The sequence below is a fragment of the Erigeron canadensis genome, chromosome 9, assembly GCF_010389155.1.
Source record: "Erigeron canadensis isolate Cc75 chromosome 9, C_canadensis_v1, whole genome shotgun sequence".
Lineage (NCBI taxonomy): Eukaryota > Viridiplantae > Streptophyta > Magnoliopsida > Asterales > Asteraceae > Erigeron > Erigeron canadensis.
The window spans coordinates 33,340,262-33,357,030 of NC_057769.1; the positions used below are offsets into that span (position 1 = coordinate 33,340,262).

General features: G+C 35.6%; 2 protein-coding genes across 2 annotated transcripts; both read left to right on the forward strand.

Annotated features, from left to right (window-relative positions):
- The first annotated feature begins 4,583 nt into the window (after positions 1-4,583).
- LOC122582513 (transmembrane protein 18) lies at positions 4,584-8,004 on the forward strand. The gene is made up of 5 exons (XM_043754918.1): positions 4,584-4,705; positions 5,699-5,878; positions 6,224-6,329; positions 7,029-7,177; positions 7,717-8,004. Exons 2-5 carry the CDS (start codon positions 5,738-5,740, stop codon positions 7,810-7,812), a joined length of 492 nt encoding a protein of 163 aa, XP_043610853.1. The 5' UTR covers positions 4,584-4,705; positions 5,699-5,737; the 3' UTR covers positions 7,813-8,004.
- Positions 8,005-9,828: 1,824 nt separating this feature from the next.
- LOC122583625 (rab GTPase-activating protein 1-like) lies at positions 9,829-16,718 on the forward strand. Its single transcript, XM_043756010.1, has 17 exons — positions 9,829-9,873; positions 9,934-10,506; positions 10,875-11,021; positions 11,104-11,217; positions 11,374-11,432; positions 11,594-11,660; positions 11,823-11,874; positions 11,946-12,038; positions 12,162-12,245; positions 12,753-13,174; positions 13,877-13,938; positions 14,634-14,703; positions 14,828-14,908; positions 15,031-15,132; positions 15,343-15,497; positions 16,218-16,305; positions 16,414-16,718. Exons 1-17 carry the CDS (start codon positions 9,829-9,831, stop codon positions 16,471-16,473), a joined length of 2,274 nt encoding a protein of 757 aa, XP_043611945.1. The 3' UTR covers positions 16,474-16,718.
- Positions 16,719-16,769: the final 51 nt, after the last annotated feature.

The window sequence follows — 16,769 nt, forward strand, 5'->3', positions numbered from 1 at the left end:
CAAAGAACGGGCTAATGACAACATGTTTTCTATTATTTCTTGCACTAAAAGTGAGTGCAACATAAGGGTTTTAAACGGGTGGTTCGCTAACCAATGTAGTTAGCTACTAAGCACATTACAAAACATGCACATAACATATTTTTACGAAACAAAGGGTGAAACATACAAAGAACAAAGGTTTTATCCTAAATTTGCCTCTTCCTCATCTAGAAAACCACGGAACGATCAACCAGGACAAGTTCTAGAATCAACGCTATCACCGGCATACTCATAGCAAATGAAATAACTCGGAGATGGAAAATCAACCTCAAACTTGCACATCATAGTTCAGAGCTCTAAAAGAGACCCTTACTTCCGGATAAATCCAAAAGCCTAAGAGAGGGACAAATTTACAAGGCTAATATTTCCAAAACCGCACACCTATCATATCTAGAAATGAATCAATAATCTCACAATTTTGGTGTTTTGGTGCTATAAGCATGCTAGCAATGTTATTAATCCAGAAGGGATGCCACATCAATCAGTCAAAACACATTCCTCATATTAAAAGTTTGTACCAAGGATGTAGTTAAATTGCTTCATTATATGTATAATTAGGTGACAAAAGCAATTAACTACAAGGACAAGCATGCAAAATCTTCAAATATACCCGACTTTTTCCTATTTACCTCCCCCACACACTTAAGTTGGACAATGCCGTCAATGTCCAAGAAACTAAGGCAAACTATGGGAAATAGGGGAAAGTAAACAAAAGGCAAAATAAAGAATAAGAAAAACTTGCCGGGTATGACGGGTGTTCCATGCTTGAATGATGCCAACAAGAATATTGCGCTGAACTTACTGCCAGCATATTCATATGACATTCAACTTGCTATCAACACGAACACACGATTAACGAGCAACATTATAAAATAAAACATGCATACCATTCTTCCTACTTATTTAAACAGAAATGGGAAAAAATAAATAAAATACAAAACACGGGTTGCCTCCCGAGAAGCGCTTAATTTATTAACGAGTCGTTAGCTAGACTCGATCCTCGCAGAATTACCAAGGTTGGGATTCCGACACCCCCACACTTAAAGTGTTGGGAGGTCGACCCTTGAAAGGAGAGAAACAGTTACCTTTCACCTTTTCAGAAATCCAATCATTTGCTCGACCAGAAATATCAACAACCATCATCAGCTCCTCTTTCTCACTTGTTGATAAATTCGAGCACAACTCTTCAGACAACTTAACATTCCCATGAGAGATAGCAGACTTCAAACGGCTATAAAGTTTACGGATCTTAGAACACGGGCCATCCATTAAGTTCGAAACTGGCACTGTTGCCTTCTTCAACTCACCCTCCTGTTTCTCAAGCTTCTTATCTAGCCATTCATCAACCTGCGAATCCAATGAACTAACACAAATAGTTTCAACTGAGTTAGCAACATTAGGAAAAGATACAGAATAGGTGTTTGTAAATGTCACCGACTCATTTCCTGCTCTCAAAGTAAGTTTTCCACGACCGACCTCAAGTTTAGCATCGGCCGTGGCAAGGAATGGTCTCCCTAAGATAAGAGGCACATCTAATGCTTCATCTGCTTCAATAATCACAAAATCGACAGGAAAAACCAAACCGCCCACCTTAACTAACACATCTTCTAGAATTCCCATTGGTCTAATTTCAGATTTATCGGCCAAATGGATTTTCATTTTAATCGGTTTCGGTTCTTCTAAATTCAGAAACATATGCACACACACAAGCACCATGATGATGATGAAGAAAATGGATGCACGGCTCCGGTCACCACCCGCACCACCAAGATCCGGCTGTTTATCATGTTGCCCACCAACAACCACCATCTGAAACGACTTTTACTTATCAATAGATTATCATGGATAAAGATGAAAGAGAAAAGGAACAAAAAAATCGATCAATGTAGCATCTTGATAGTTATTCCGTTTTCTCGGGAGGGTGGGGCGGCGGTCCGACGGCGGAAATGGTCGGAATCAGAAGAGAGAGAAGAATATAAGTGTATGTTGCAAGTCTTTATATGTTTCCAGGGATGTTAATGTGAAAACCAGATAGAGAGGTTGCTTTCGTATTGATGTGCGAAATCTAGCTTTAAATTTATAAACACGATTTACCGAAAATACTGATTACTACACACTCACAGGCAGTGTACCTGATCGCATGAAGTATAGTGAAAACTGGTAAGCGGAGATCGTTCGCAAGGACTTGAACAAGCAATTGTAAACATTAAATGATTCAAGTAAAAGTGGGGGATTTGTGGCCGAGTTGCCACGTTGCAAGTAGTTAGTTTGAAAAGTTAGTAATCCCAAAGGATTAATCGAAAGAGAAGTTGTTGTTGAAAAACAATTATTTTTAAGTCACCCATCTTGATTTCGCTCAACAGAATGTTAGGATTGCACGTTTGATGAAGTTCAAATTCAATTTAGTGATTGAATGACCGAGACTCAAATTAATCGCCAACCCCGTACCCGTCAAGTTAACAACTTATTCGACTCTCTTGTATAAACTAGTTTCATTATTAAGACCGGTACCCCGAGACGCCTTTTTATAACTTCCCTAGTTAAACAATGGTTTTGGTCATTTCAGATAACAATTTTGCCTATTGATTGTACCCAATCGTCAACCCGTTAATTCTTATCAAATATTGATTACCCTCTACCGTACCCGTCATAGAACCAATTGCTTGTAAGTAAGCAATCAAAATAACTTATACCCAAATCCTAGTCATCACTAAGCAATGAATACAAATTATCCGCAATCAATAATTGAATGACAAAGAATTAATAGATTAAGATCACGACAAAACGTTAAATCAAATCACTTGAATTAATAAATATTGTGCAATCCCTACATAATGTCCTACTCCATCAAGATGGATGAAAAGGCGATTAGCCACTCATATTAAATATGAAATAACAAATCAAAACGAAAGAATTCATTGTTACCGATTACAAAGGATTGAAAAACGAATAACGAAATGATTCCGAACGAGTCTTTGATCCTTCAAATTGATGAAAAATAAGAAAAACCCTAGAAAAAAGCTCCTCAAACCGTCTGGAAAGTGAAAGATAGGGTTTTAGAATAATGAAAAATGCTTTATATATGTTTCCAAAAATTTGCAGATTCGACACTCATTGCGGCGAAACAGCTAGTTGCGGCGCAATGAGGTTTGACTTCCATGTTGTTCTGACTTTCATTGACTGTGTACTTGCTGAAGACTTGAGGCGTTGCGGCGCAATGAGGTTTCATTGCGGGGCAACTAGATTTTCTGCGGCGCAATGACTATTGACTTTTGTTGACTTCCTTATTTTTTCATCTAAACGTTCCAGAGTTCATCCGTTAGCAATCGTTTAAGCTCCAAAAACCTCGTTTTCTTCAAGTTATCGCTTAGGTACCTGTTTTCCACATGAAACACTGACAAATACCATAAACGCACCAACTGTATACGAAAACGACTCGTAAACCTCACTAAACAACCACTTTAAGCTATGGGAAATGAGCATAAAATATGACATATCACGTATCCATGTTGCGTTATTTAGGTCATGGGTCGTTGCAATCTGGGCAACTCCATACATTATCCATTATTTCTCTGATAACAAAGATGAGCTTGTCTTTCATTTCTAATAATGCTTTTTATTTGTTTTTATTTAAGAGGCAAAAACATTATTGATCTGTGTACAATATTTATTAAGGTTTTACCCTAATTTTTTGGGGAAAAGAAAAAAGAAGAAAAAGGGAAGAACAAAAAAAAGGAAAAGAAGATAGTGAAATAACACGTTTTGTCATATTCTTGTATTTTGGGACCAATCTATGTGGCAGAGAATGTGTAATGTTATTTTTAATTTTAAGGGTGTAACCGGCTAATAATTGTCCACATAAGCATAATGCAACATTCGTGATTTTTGACTTAGTTGACTTGTAATTTAATGAAATTGAAAGATGAATGAATTTGTCTGCTTATATGGATTATCGAGCGTTTTGTCGTATAGTAACGTAACGTGAAGTCTAATTGTGTTATCGGTGTCGTTTTAGCATTTAAATAGTTATCGTATATCTATTTGTCGAATTTAGCGGAGCGGGAGCCCAAAAATGGACTCCCTAGGCCGGCCCCTTCCCCCTCCCCCTCATCACATTCATTTCTCTTTTACCTTTTTCTTATCCCCTCTCTCCCTCATTACTCTTCTCTTCTCCTCTTCAACCACCACCACAATCCATCATAAATTCTTCTTAAATTCTTCCAAGCTTTGTATATTAATAATAAGTTACCCAAATTCAACCTCTATCTTTCCCTCACGCAGAAACACAAAGCGAAAACCCCAACTCAAATTCTCCCTCTTCCTCCCGCTATTCATATCCACTGCAACAATTGATCATCACATATCCGACCGCAATGAAATTACTTTTACGTTAATAACCACACCATCACCGTCGCTATTATCGTTGCTGCATTGCGCAAACACCAATCTATTATAAAAATAATAATCCTGTATACAACAATTAAATCTCTAGAAATCCGGTATAAAATACGTAAAATAATAAATAATAGTTAAAGTATAAAATAAAGAAAAACCCTCTATCAATCTCTAGAACAAAAGTTCCAGCTTTCAAATCTCACATCATTACCGGCACACACTCTTTCGGCGATCTCCTACTTCTCACCGTCGCCGTCGTCACCCGCATATTGTAAATTTCTATCTCTTCTTTAGTTTAATTAGAATTTTCCATTCAAACGCTCATATTCTCAGCTAATATAATAATTATAAAAATGTATCTTGTAATACTGTCCCTCTAATTTAAGTAACTTTTACAGTGGATCTATACACACACACACACACTCATACACATCCATAGATTTTATTTTCCAGTAATAAATTTACTTAGGTTATATCCATTTAAAAAGTTATATATTTAATGTCACTTTTTCTTAAGTTAATTATTGAATAAATGATAATATACGAATCACATATTTATAGGAACAAAAAATATACATCATTTTGTTTTGAAAAATATGCGAAATCATCATATCGATAGCAATTTAAGAATTACAAGTAATTTTAACTGCACATTTGCAACTTTGATGTGAAAAAGGATATTGAGTTCTTTGATTATATCGATTTCGCTCTTCGGTTTAGTCTTGGAGTTCTCTGTTTTTTTTTTTTTTTTTTTGTCATTCTTTAGGTGTTTATTGGTGGTTAAATGCTGTTATCAAACATAGTCATGTCAAACTTTGTAGAGTATTTGCTTAACTTTGAAAATGTAGAGATTATTAGTATGTTTTCGCTATTGCATGATAGTAAGTTGAGTTACGATTACATGTTAGTTTATTGTTCACCGGGATTGTTGATTTCATATGTTTACTTAAACGGAAGGGACCAATTTTGAGAATAGGTTTGAAATAGGCGTTAGTTATGTTTCTTGGATGTAAGAATTAGCGACTAATTTGACGCCATATGCTTTCTTTCGTTTATACAAAATCAAGGGCAAAGTCTTTACTTTTTTGTTCTTAAGTAAATATGGAGTGTACTCTCGTATAATTATGAATGTTTTTCTACCTTTTGCTTTCCAGAAAGAATGTAGTTATCACCGAGGTCCAGCCTTTGGCATTTCTTAATGATCATAGGGAGTGGGTATTACCTATTCTGATTTTAATTCAGGCTATTATCATTACTGGTGCAGGGAACATTCAAAGTTTTGTGCAGTAAAAAAGTTGAAACAATGGATGAGCTGAAGACGGCGATGAATGACCACTTGGATCAAATGCAAGAAATTATTGAGAAAATTTCTTCGGAGCTTCGAGTTGGAATGCAGCCAGCTGTGGACAACTTTGTTGGCTTCTTTCATGCCATTGATTGGAAGGTATGCCTTTTAACATGATTCCATGCCGAGTTTTAGAAATTAATACCATCTACTACGATTATTTTTTGATACCAGTCTAACGTAAGAAAACTTTATGAGTCATTAATTGTTATGTCAGCCCTTCTGGTTTTCATTTAAAAGATAGGACTGCTGTTTTGTAAGATTTCTACTTACATAGCTTTTCTTCTGGTTAAACAGACAATTCAAGTTGTTTAAAATCGTGGATAGATTATCTAACCAAAGGCATTCCATATTACTCAAAGTTCCGGCGTACTATGTCATTGATGATTATTAATATCTGTTTAGATCCCTGATGTTTCGTTTACTGTCTTTTGTATTTGTCAGGAACCTTGGTTGGTGGGTTTGATGGTGTTCCACTTTATGGTGCTAATAACTATTATCGCTTCAAGGAAGAATATCAACTTTCAGATGTATCTATTTCTTCTGTCATGTAGGTCTACAATCCCTTGAGCAAACATTGTATGTTTATATTAACAGTTGCTGTCAAAGTGTCAAGACTTTCATGCGTGAACAACATCTAGAGTGGCAAAATAAGTGGGTTTGGTAGCAGGTCATTAGCAGTATTTGGTCCATTAAAACCAGGTCATTAGCTGAATTGACCCATTAATAAGTAAGTCGAAATTGATCATCAAAAAGGTTTCACATTTTCACCTTTAATAAACTCTTATACTTTTTAGTCTCTCCAGTCTGATTTAAACACCTATTCGGCTAGGGATGTAAGTTGAGATACTCTCTTTTGTCTTGTTTCATTCTGTCATCTAGTAAAGATTTCAAAAGTTAGGCATGTTTTTTTCTATTTGTCACTTCCTTTCCTGTAAAAACTTCAACATTTATCTAGACATATAGGTTGAGGAATCTGATTATTGGTCTTTGGTCCAATGTCTAAAGTCTAAATTTCCCTATAATCTGGAGTTTATAACCTGCACTATCAACATTTGTAAGCTTAAAATATACCACCTAACGGACAGTGAAATTAGTAGGACCCAAGAAGCAGTTTTTAATGGATCTCAGTTTGCGTCAATTACTCAATTGCATTACACATACTCTGACTTTGTAATATTATGTAATCATTGATGATGGTTGTATTGTATGTTTGTACTGATCATTCCAAGTGATGAACTTGTTGCAGTGGCTGGTGTGTATCTTGCTGAACGACTGAACTCTGTATTAAGTGACAACTGGAAAAGCTTTGCTGGTCAGAATTATTTTGATCGCCATGGAGTATTCCTCTCGGTGCTCTGGTCTGGTCCCCTTCTTGTTTTTGCCACTATAATCCTGGTAATTGAATGTCGTTCGATTTATTTTATTAATGCATACAAGTTAAATAATGTTATCCATAGATCTGGATTATTGTTTCATTATTAAAATTGTCAATCGCACTTGGACACATTAGCTTTTTATGATATGTTTCGAACTTAGTAGCTGTTTGACCCTTTGAGACCGACCTACCACTACCCACCCTTTGTCCTTAGGACCGTGTACATTTTATCTACGATTGTACTTAGGTTGTAGAACTTTGGAAGTTTGGATGGAATTGATTGGTCCAAAACTTATTATTTGATGCAAATCTTAAGCCAAAACCTATTAGCAGCTGTGTGAATGAAATCTTTTGTATTGGTAGTTGTTGTCACCTTGTCCTCCTCTTACGGTTGATCTAGTATGTTCTGGTCTCTATGTCAAAAGATGCTTATTATCTATTAATATATATAATATATCTAAATTTTATATAAAATACCAAGTAGTTAAGACTAAATGAAGCCAAGTTACAAATACAAGAATCACAAAGTGACACTGTTTTCATTACCTTTTTATTGCAGGTCAACACACTATTCTCTTTATGCCATCTTATTGTGAAGTGGAAACGAGCTGAACTTAAGCACCGTGCTAGACTTTCCAGCACCAAACAGGATTGACCTATGATATTCTGTAGTACAACGTGAACCTGATTGTATGAGACTCATCTTTGTTCTGAGATGTATCTAGGGGTAGTTTGTTAATGACATAGATTACACAGTATCAATATACTGATAATTCTTTTAGTGTATCGTTACAGCTTGTATGAAATTTTGGGTGTCTGATACAATTAAATTAACCTCTTTCTCTAATATTGTTTTTTGCAAGTTATTAACACTAGCTTTAAGAATAATGTGTCTTTTCTCCCTGGAAGCACATACCTTTGCTGGGTTTGTAGACCCGATAAGCTGCTTGTTGGCTTGACCAATTAAAATAGTCGCGAGAGCTGGAACGAGCCTGATCTTGTTGGGCCAAGAAGCTAGATAATCTTGCGATATATGCCCTGATGTCTTGAATCTTGTTGGGTGTTCACCACCAAATGGCATTTTTTTTTAGTTTTTGTTCCTTTTTAAGTAACACTTGTACATATTTTTTTTGTAAAAATTATATGCATATGCATGAGCACTTCGTTAATATCTATTAATATTTTGCATGCATGGTTATATATAACTTAACACGCGTACTAATTTCCTTAATTTGTAATTGATAAAGTAAAATACATATACAATTAATCTTACATATTTTCAGGACAATATATATCAGAAATTCTAGGAAAGTTGTTTCAGACATTAACAATTACCATCAAGGGGATCTATCAACATTTCATCAATCCATAATATTAGGGTTATTTTTGTTTTATAATTTCGGAAATCGGCTTCATTCCTTTGATTATATGGTGTTTTTTTTTACGAATTTGGATGATAGTATTTATATATGTATACATATATAATATCATGGTATCATAAGGTTAAAGGATGAATTAAGATATTGTTTTTTAATAGGGTATGAGTTATTTAATTTTGGTGATTAATTTTGTTATATAATTAGTTGGAATAATATGGTTAGTTTGGTAGATGATTTATTGATTTTGTGAATAGAGTGGGAATAATAGATTTAAGTTTTCATTGCAAATCATATTAGAATGGTGGTATGAAATGTGAAGTTTACATTCATGTATTGATGCGAAAACAACAACGATATGGGAAGTAGGATTGTTAGTCTTTACGAAGGATGTTATTATCCTTGTTGAGTAAGAGAACCCTGCGTGCCGATTTCAGGTATAATAAGCTGTTTTCTTTATCTATTTATTTGTTTACAGGTATAATAGGTCATATGTTTGTACTTTGTAGTATGAGTTGTATCTATTTGGTTACCAGGATATGGAATAGATGACTCAAATTTGACCAAGAGAACCGATGGGTGTTGTATTATGGACCAACTGTAAATCAGTGGGTATCCAAATGTGCTATCGGGCCAGGGTTCCCTCCATTTAACTTCTTTTTTTTCACTTAGACTATCGGATGGTCCAGGGGATGAAACCCGGCCCGCCGGCCGGTCCCCTTACTATTAAGACCTCTGCCTTAAAATTTGGGAGGGTGCAACATGATAAATGTTTTATATAATAGTATAGTCAATCAGGCGCAGAAGTTACATCAGTATGACCACACCCGCACCGATTACACGAGCACTGATTGTTATGATTATGTTACTTGTTGCAGAAATGAATTTAGTGACTTTTTATTAATGTATGAATTACTTTGGACAGGGATGCATATGGATTTACTGTAAGACCTCAGTACCTTGAGACTTTCAAGGAGTTTGAGTCAATCTATAAGGTAATATATGTGTGGGTGTTTATTTTATGGCTGTGTGAATACTTGTTGTAGAGAACGATTTATAAAATGTTTGTAGATACACAAACTGGGATCCATTAGACGCATAAGATAAGGATTTCACATTGATGAAAATGATGCATATACGTTTAGTGGTTTATACCCACACAGTCATTCATCCTTTGTTCTGCAATAGCATATTCTATAAGCGTAAACAAACAATTCAGTACTCCTAGGACTTAAATTATGATTTATAGCTGTTGTCCCATCTTACTAATTTTACGGTGAAATATTACCTCGGATATGCATGGATATAGCCATAGGATAGGCTTGTTTGTATTAAGATATGTATAACCATGACATTGGAGGAAAGAAGAAAGGATGTGATTTTCTCATATCGTATTTCAGAATGAGGAAGAAGAAAGGTCGACAAAGTGGGAGATCTTTCTTGAGCAGCATGAGGAGCTTGCAAGAAAGAACTCTTTTGAAAAGGACAGTATCGATGACCCTGAGGCTGAAGTTACAGATAATAAAATTGATTCTGTTCAGGAATCAAGTGGAGAAGGTAATGTTTTAGGCGATGAGAAGCCAACAACACATGATTATCAGACAGAGAGCAATAATCAGACAGAGAGCATTCCTGAAAATGTGGTCCCAGAGACACCAAGACCTAAAAAGCCTGCAGTACGAAATTGGGCGGATGTTAGATCGTCTCTCAATGCGATTGAGAATGTCATGTGTCAACGTGTCAAGAGTAAAGCAAACAAGAAAAATGAGTCTATAAACAGTCATCAAAAACATCTTGAACCTATTCAAGAAGTAGAAGCCTCCACTGACGACTCTAAAGAGGAGTCAGCAGAAAACGAGCAGCCAAATTCCACTGAAGAGGCTTGTGATGAAGTCATTGCAGAGTATTCTTTTCCCTGGAAAGAACTTGAGTCACTTGTTCTTGGGGGTGTGCCAAGAGACCTCAGAGGGGAGGTGCCGTCTAATAGCTTATCGACTGTATTTTATCTTTTAGTATGGCGGCCATTGTTAAGCCCCTTGTATGGAAACAGGTCATTTGGGCTGGGATTCATCAAAAAGGAGTCAAACATTTAAAATTAGCTATAAAGGAATAGGGTTGAATGGGTCCCTATAGTGTATTCAGATGCTTAACCTTTTTTCATATAAGACAGATAGTTATCTAATCATATTCGATAAAATTAATTGAAAAACAATATAACAGATTTGTCGGCAACCCGATTAGACCTGTTTTAAATTTTGACCCGCTACCCAACCCACCCCAGACTTGCACTTTTGCCACCTCTACCTTTATTATAATAATATGAAAGTTGCTTATGCGTCAGGCATGGCAAGCCTTTGTTGGTGTGAAAGCACGTCGTGTGGAAAGTTATTACCAGAATTTGTTAGATGTTGTTGATGCTGATGGAAACTCAGGGGAGACGAGAGAAGGAGCTGTTGTACCAGAAAAATGTAGAAAACAGATTGAAAAGGTCATTACTATGTGTCCTGGAGTTTATATTATTCTTTCCATGGATTGTTTAGTGTCATGTGGACTAATCTCTTTTAACGCAGGATTTACCGAGAACATTTCCTGGTCATCCTGCACTAAACGAGGAGGGTAGGAACTCCTTGAGGAGGTTACTTTTAGCGTATGCTCAGCATAACCCTGATGTCGGATATTGCCAGGTAATCTAGTCCCTTGTTATACCAAACTACAAACTAGCATTTTAGCCACAGAATGAAGTAGAATGTCATCTGGGTTATAGATTAAGCACCGTTTCTATTTTCTTATCTGTAACTTTATCTTATGTGTGCGTTTTCTTTTCAAAATAAACTGTGTAGGCAATGAACTTTTTTGCTGCAATGTTGCTACTAATGATGCCTGAAGAAAATGCTTTTTGGTATGTATTCACTTGAAAACTATTGATGTTGATTATTTAGTCTCTCCAAAACTGCAAATCGACGATTAATACATATATGGTTAATATTTTGTTAAAAATAACAACCGCCCAAAGGAACCCTTTGACAAACTGACATATTACTTCAACTGGAATCTCTTTAGGACTTTGGTGGGCATGATGGATGATTACTTTGATGGATACTTTAATACAGACATGATAGAATCTCAGGTATGTGTCTCGAGTATCTTTGGATTTTATGAAGCTTATTATTCCTGCATTTTCCAGCTATATGTAGAAATTTTATTAAGAATTATTTCTCCACTACCGGGGAAATTATCATCTCTATACTATGTGTTTCACTTGCTGAATGAATTACTCTTTTTGGTTCAGGTGGATCAACTTGTTTTTGAAGATTTAATGCGTGAACGATATCCAAAACTAGGTTTGTCTGCATGATTATTATATTTATTAATTGATTCTACTTTCTCATCCTTGTGATACTTTTTTCTATAGTCAATCATTTTGATTACTTGGGAGTGGAGATGGGATGGATTTGTGGACCGTGGTTTCTTTCCATTTTTGTCAATATGATCCCATGGGAAAGCGGTGAGCCTCTTGTGTTATAAGAAAACAGATCAGATTCAATATTAAATTCCAAGCATTTATTCTTCATCTACTCCTCTTATAAAGTGGCTCCTTTAGCAATAATGATTAGTTCTCCTTTTTCAGTTCTTCGGGTTTGGGATGTGATGTTATTTGAAGGAAACCGTGCAATGTTATTGCGAACTGCATTGGCTTTAATGGAGCTATATGGTATTCATGCTTCTTTACGTGTTATCTAAATGTGGCAATTTTGACCCATTTAGTGAAAGCGGTAGATTTGGGTTGTGCTATAACACAAATAGTCCAAAGAAAGAACTTAGCCATACCATTTCCCAAATCTTTTTGTCAAAAAGTTTATATCATTGTATTAATAATATTATTATTTATGTTTCATAGCTAAAGCATTAGTTATTTACAGAGGAATTAAGAATGAACTATAAGTGTTAGCAGGTCAAGTCAACCCGACATGGCCCATTTTGTAATTTCAACCCCCCCCCCCTCCCGTTATTTTTTTTTTCCATCTCTGATTTTATTGGTTATCTGTACTATTAGAGTATCACTTCAATCAACCCAACACGGGCCCATTGCATCTCAATCCAAATTCATTTTGACCTGTTATCTGACCCACCCATCTTGCAATCTCCAGTTTTAATGATTTTATGTAGTATGAGGTTATCATGGGTGAATTATTAATGATGAGGTAACAACTTCATGTAGGCCCTGATCTAGGAACAGCCATTGATGCTGGTGATGCCATTACTTTACTGCAGTCACTTGTTGGTTCAACGTTTGATAGCAGCAACCTTGTTGTAAATGCTTCCGTAAGTTTCTCATACGTAACAGAAGATATATTGCAAAATCTTAGAGAAAAATATAGACCAGATGTCATAGCCGCAGTTAAAGAAAGAACTAAAGGGGAGCATGTAAGGAGAAGTTCTAAAGGGCTAGCTACCAAGCTTTACAGTTTCAAAAAAGAACGTGACCCACCAGTACGCGAAGTCAGTATAAAGAGAGGATTTGGTGATAAAAATTTAGATAAAGATGCTTTAGACTTGATGTCTCCTCTTAAACCTGACGAATCTCTTAAATTTGACCCCTTCGCTGCTGAAGTAGACTCTCTTCCAGATATTCAAGATCAGGTAAGAGCGTTATGACACATATATTCTTTCAACCTCAACACATGGACCTATTATACCAAGTAATTACTGTGTATTGTGTATGCATCTTACTGCAGTCAGAACCCTTTTGTTGTCCTTTAAGTTTTTGATAGTGCTTTAATCTTATGTCACCAATAACATACATGCTACATCATTACCACACTCTTACATGTTTATTTAGCTGAATAAATAGTGGCATAAATCACAAGAAGCTTTTGGGTATCTGTTTTAACATTTTAGTAAGATAATACATAGAAAAACCAAGAACCGTCAATCAAAGCATCATGTTTAGATAGGTATGTTTGTGAGCATATGAATAGTTTGAATTCATCCGAATATTTACTCAAGTTCGTTCATCTGTCGATGATTCTATAGAACTATGTAGTTAGTAGTACCACAGATATCTGCTTCCCAAAACTACATGAATGTTCTTAATGCTAGTTGATGAACACCTTAAGGACTGTTTTGTTATGCATATTTCACCTCTTCCATTGATAGCCTCATTAGCAATATTGGTCCAACATTAGAATGTTCTAGATCATTCTTCTATACATATTAAATGAAATTTGTCTATTTTCACCAAAAAGTAAAACAGACATTACTAATTAACAAGTTATTGGTTTACTACTACTACTACTACTACTACTACTCTACTAGTGGTTATATGTTACCATATTTGTACAGGTTATCTGGTTGAAGGCTCAGTTGTGCTCAATGTTGGAGGATAAGAGATCTGCTACAATCAGGTCAGTTTCAAGAAGTATTATATCTTTCAAGGACCATTCAAAATTCTTTATGCAGATAATGGAGAAGTAGTTTTAAATTTGACTGGAGAAGTAGTTTTAATCTGATGAAATGATCTCACAAGCAAAAATGTTTTTTTTTTTTTTTAAACATAATTAGATACATGTTTGTCTTTTCGAGTTCATAAGCTATCTACAATAGAACGAGAGTCTGCAACATATCTAGTTGTGCTTGTTCACAAGCAAGCTTTGTTTGTAGATCTTCTGAAACATAGAGGTGGCAATGTTAACAGATTTACATATAAATGAGTCGAATTGGGTTGTTTCTATTTTCAAATGGGCCAATTGGAGGTCAATCAAAAAGTTGCAACTAAAAGGGGGAAAGTGGTTGAAAGTCGTCCGTAGTATATAAAGATTATTGTTGTCATAATATTGTTATGGTTGTCATGATTAAGGCATTAAGTGCTTAATAAAAAAAAGGGACAAAAAGTGTTTTAGGGTCAACCTAAACTGGTTGGCCAGTTTTCGCATGTACTAAAAGTGACCCATTGTGGCGCACTGGTGCCTTACCTAACCCACCCATCTTGCCACCTCTACAAATGTATATTTCGTACTCGGCATAGATTATGCCCCATTATCTATACTGATATACATGAAAGTATCAATGGACTCTTAACAAAGGTCTTGTGCCTTGCCAGAGCTGAGGAATTGGAGACAGCCCTCATGGAGATGGCCCAACAAGATAATCGGCGGGAATTGAGCGCAAGGGTATTCCCTTAGCAACTATTTTAAGCATTTCTTCTTTATGTTAATATGTCCCCCTTTATGTTAGGCACCAAATAATATGAAAAATAATAAAAATTGATTTCTGGTTTCTTAACTTGTCATAAAGCTTGAGTATATGGAACAAGAGGTATCTGAGATGCATCAACTTCTTGCCGATAAGAAAGAACAGGAAAAAGCTATGCTTGAGGTTCAAATATTTGCATTTATATTACTGTGATTTCTATTAATACATTTTAATCAATTAGATAGAACTGCAGTTTTCCATGTCAAAAACATTGCATATCTATATAGCTATGGATATTGATGTAGGTGCTAATGCGAGTTGAACAAGAACAAAAGATCACAGAAGATGCTCGTCGATCTGCTGAGCGAGATGCAGCTGCTCAGAGGTATTTAGTGAGTGTACTTGAGGTAACTTCTCATCTGGACTTCTACTATGGCTTTGAATTTGTCAATTCCACACTGTATCTGAAATTTTGCTGTGATGTGGTGGAAGTTGGTCACATATGTTGAGTTTTTAAAACAAATAACCATTACGAAGAAGCGTTATATGAGATGAATAAGCTTTTATCTGGTTCAATTTACCGTTACACCTCACAGTTTGGTATTTGTTCTATGCAGGAAAAGTATGAGCAAGCTATGACTTCAGTTATTCAATGGGAAAAGAGGGCTTTAATGGCAGAATCTATGGTAGAGGCGACATTGCAATACGACTCTGGCCAAGTTAAGGCGCAGGAAAAAGCACCATTAACATCAATACCAGCACCAACATCAGGGTATATGTTTTGTTACTTATTTCTTGAACTTAAAGCATTATTGATTTATCAAATTTAATGGTATTTACAATGCAACGTATGGTTATCTATAAAGGTTCTGATCAGTTTGCTAGAAGTGTCGAAATGGATGGGTCAGGCGGGTTGGGTAACTCGTTGAAATGGGTAATCTTAGTGCCGGTCTGCACGGGTCAATTACATTGACCCAAACTACAAACACTAGTTTAATTCATATCTTAGATTTTTGTAAAAGTGTGTTCAATATGAGTACAAATACTATATTACATGCTATACAAATCTAATCTATTTTTTTAACTAAAGCGATATAGGAGGCCCAGTTGGGCTATTTAACATTTTAACCATTTCTTTTGAACTTAAATGCTTTAGCTTACCCTGTTTGGCCTGTTATAAATTGAACATCACCCAAATATAAATTGGCCACCCCTAAATATAACTACACAAATCTACAGAAAAAGAAAAATACGATGGAAGAAGCCGTTGCTGTCACAAATGGCGTTACTAGTTGAAGTTTATTGTTATATATTATTATGTGTGTCTAACAATCAGATTTATTCAAGGCTGAAAATTTCGACCCTGTTATCTATGAATGGCTTGATTTCAGTTGACTAACCAATAATGAAATGGACCGGGGTCAGGTGTGTTTGTGTATGCATATATGCATTTGCATATATGGCGACTGACTTGAGTGATTATGCTACATAGGAACATCCGTGCCGAGTCTGCAAGAGACAACAACACAAAAAAGCCAGGCTTACTTTCATTCGGACTAGGATGGCGTGACAAGAACAAGGTTAGTGTTCTTGACTACCTCTATACTTCACTCATCTGTTTCTTAAAATATCCAAAGAGACAACATGCTTCATGCTGGTTTAAAAGTTGCGGTTTTATCATGTTGTAGGGTAAAGGCACAAATGAGGCATCGGGTGCATCCAATGATCACCTAGATACAGAAAAGTAGACATCAAAGGGATCAAGAAACCTACATTTGCTTCGAAAGTTGTACCCTTTCGTAAAAGCCATATGAATTCATAACCATGATCAACCTACAGTCTTTATTTTTACTTTCTTTTTTGGTGCATTATTTATTCATTATTTCTCCCACTAATTTTGCAGTGGGATATTTCATATTTGTTTCACTTCAAGAGTCAAGATCAGATATGTATATTGTACTACAGTTATTCCCAAAAGTCCTTTATTTATATAGTTATCATTATCACAAGGACTAATGATAATGCATTCTACACTTACGACATA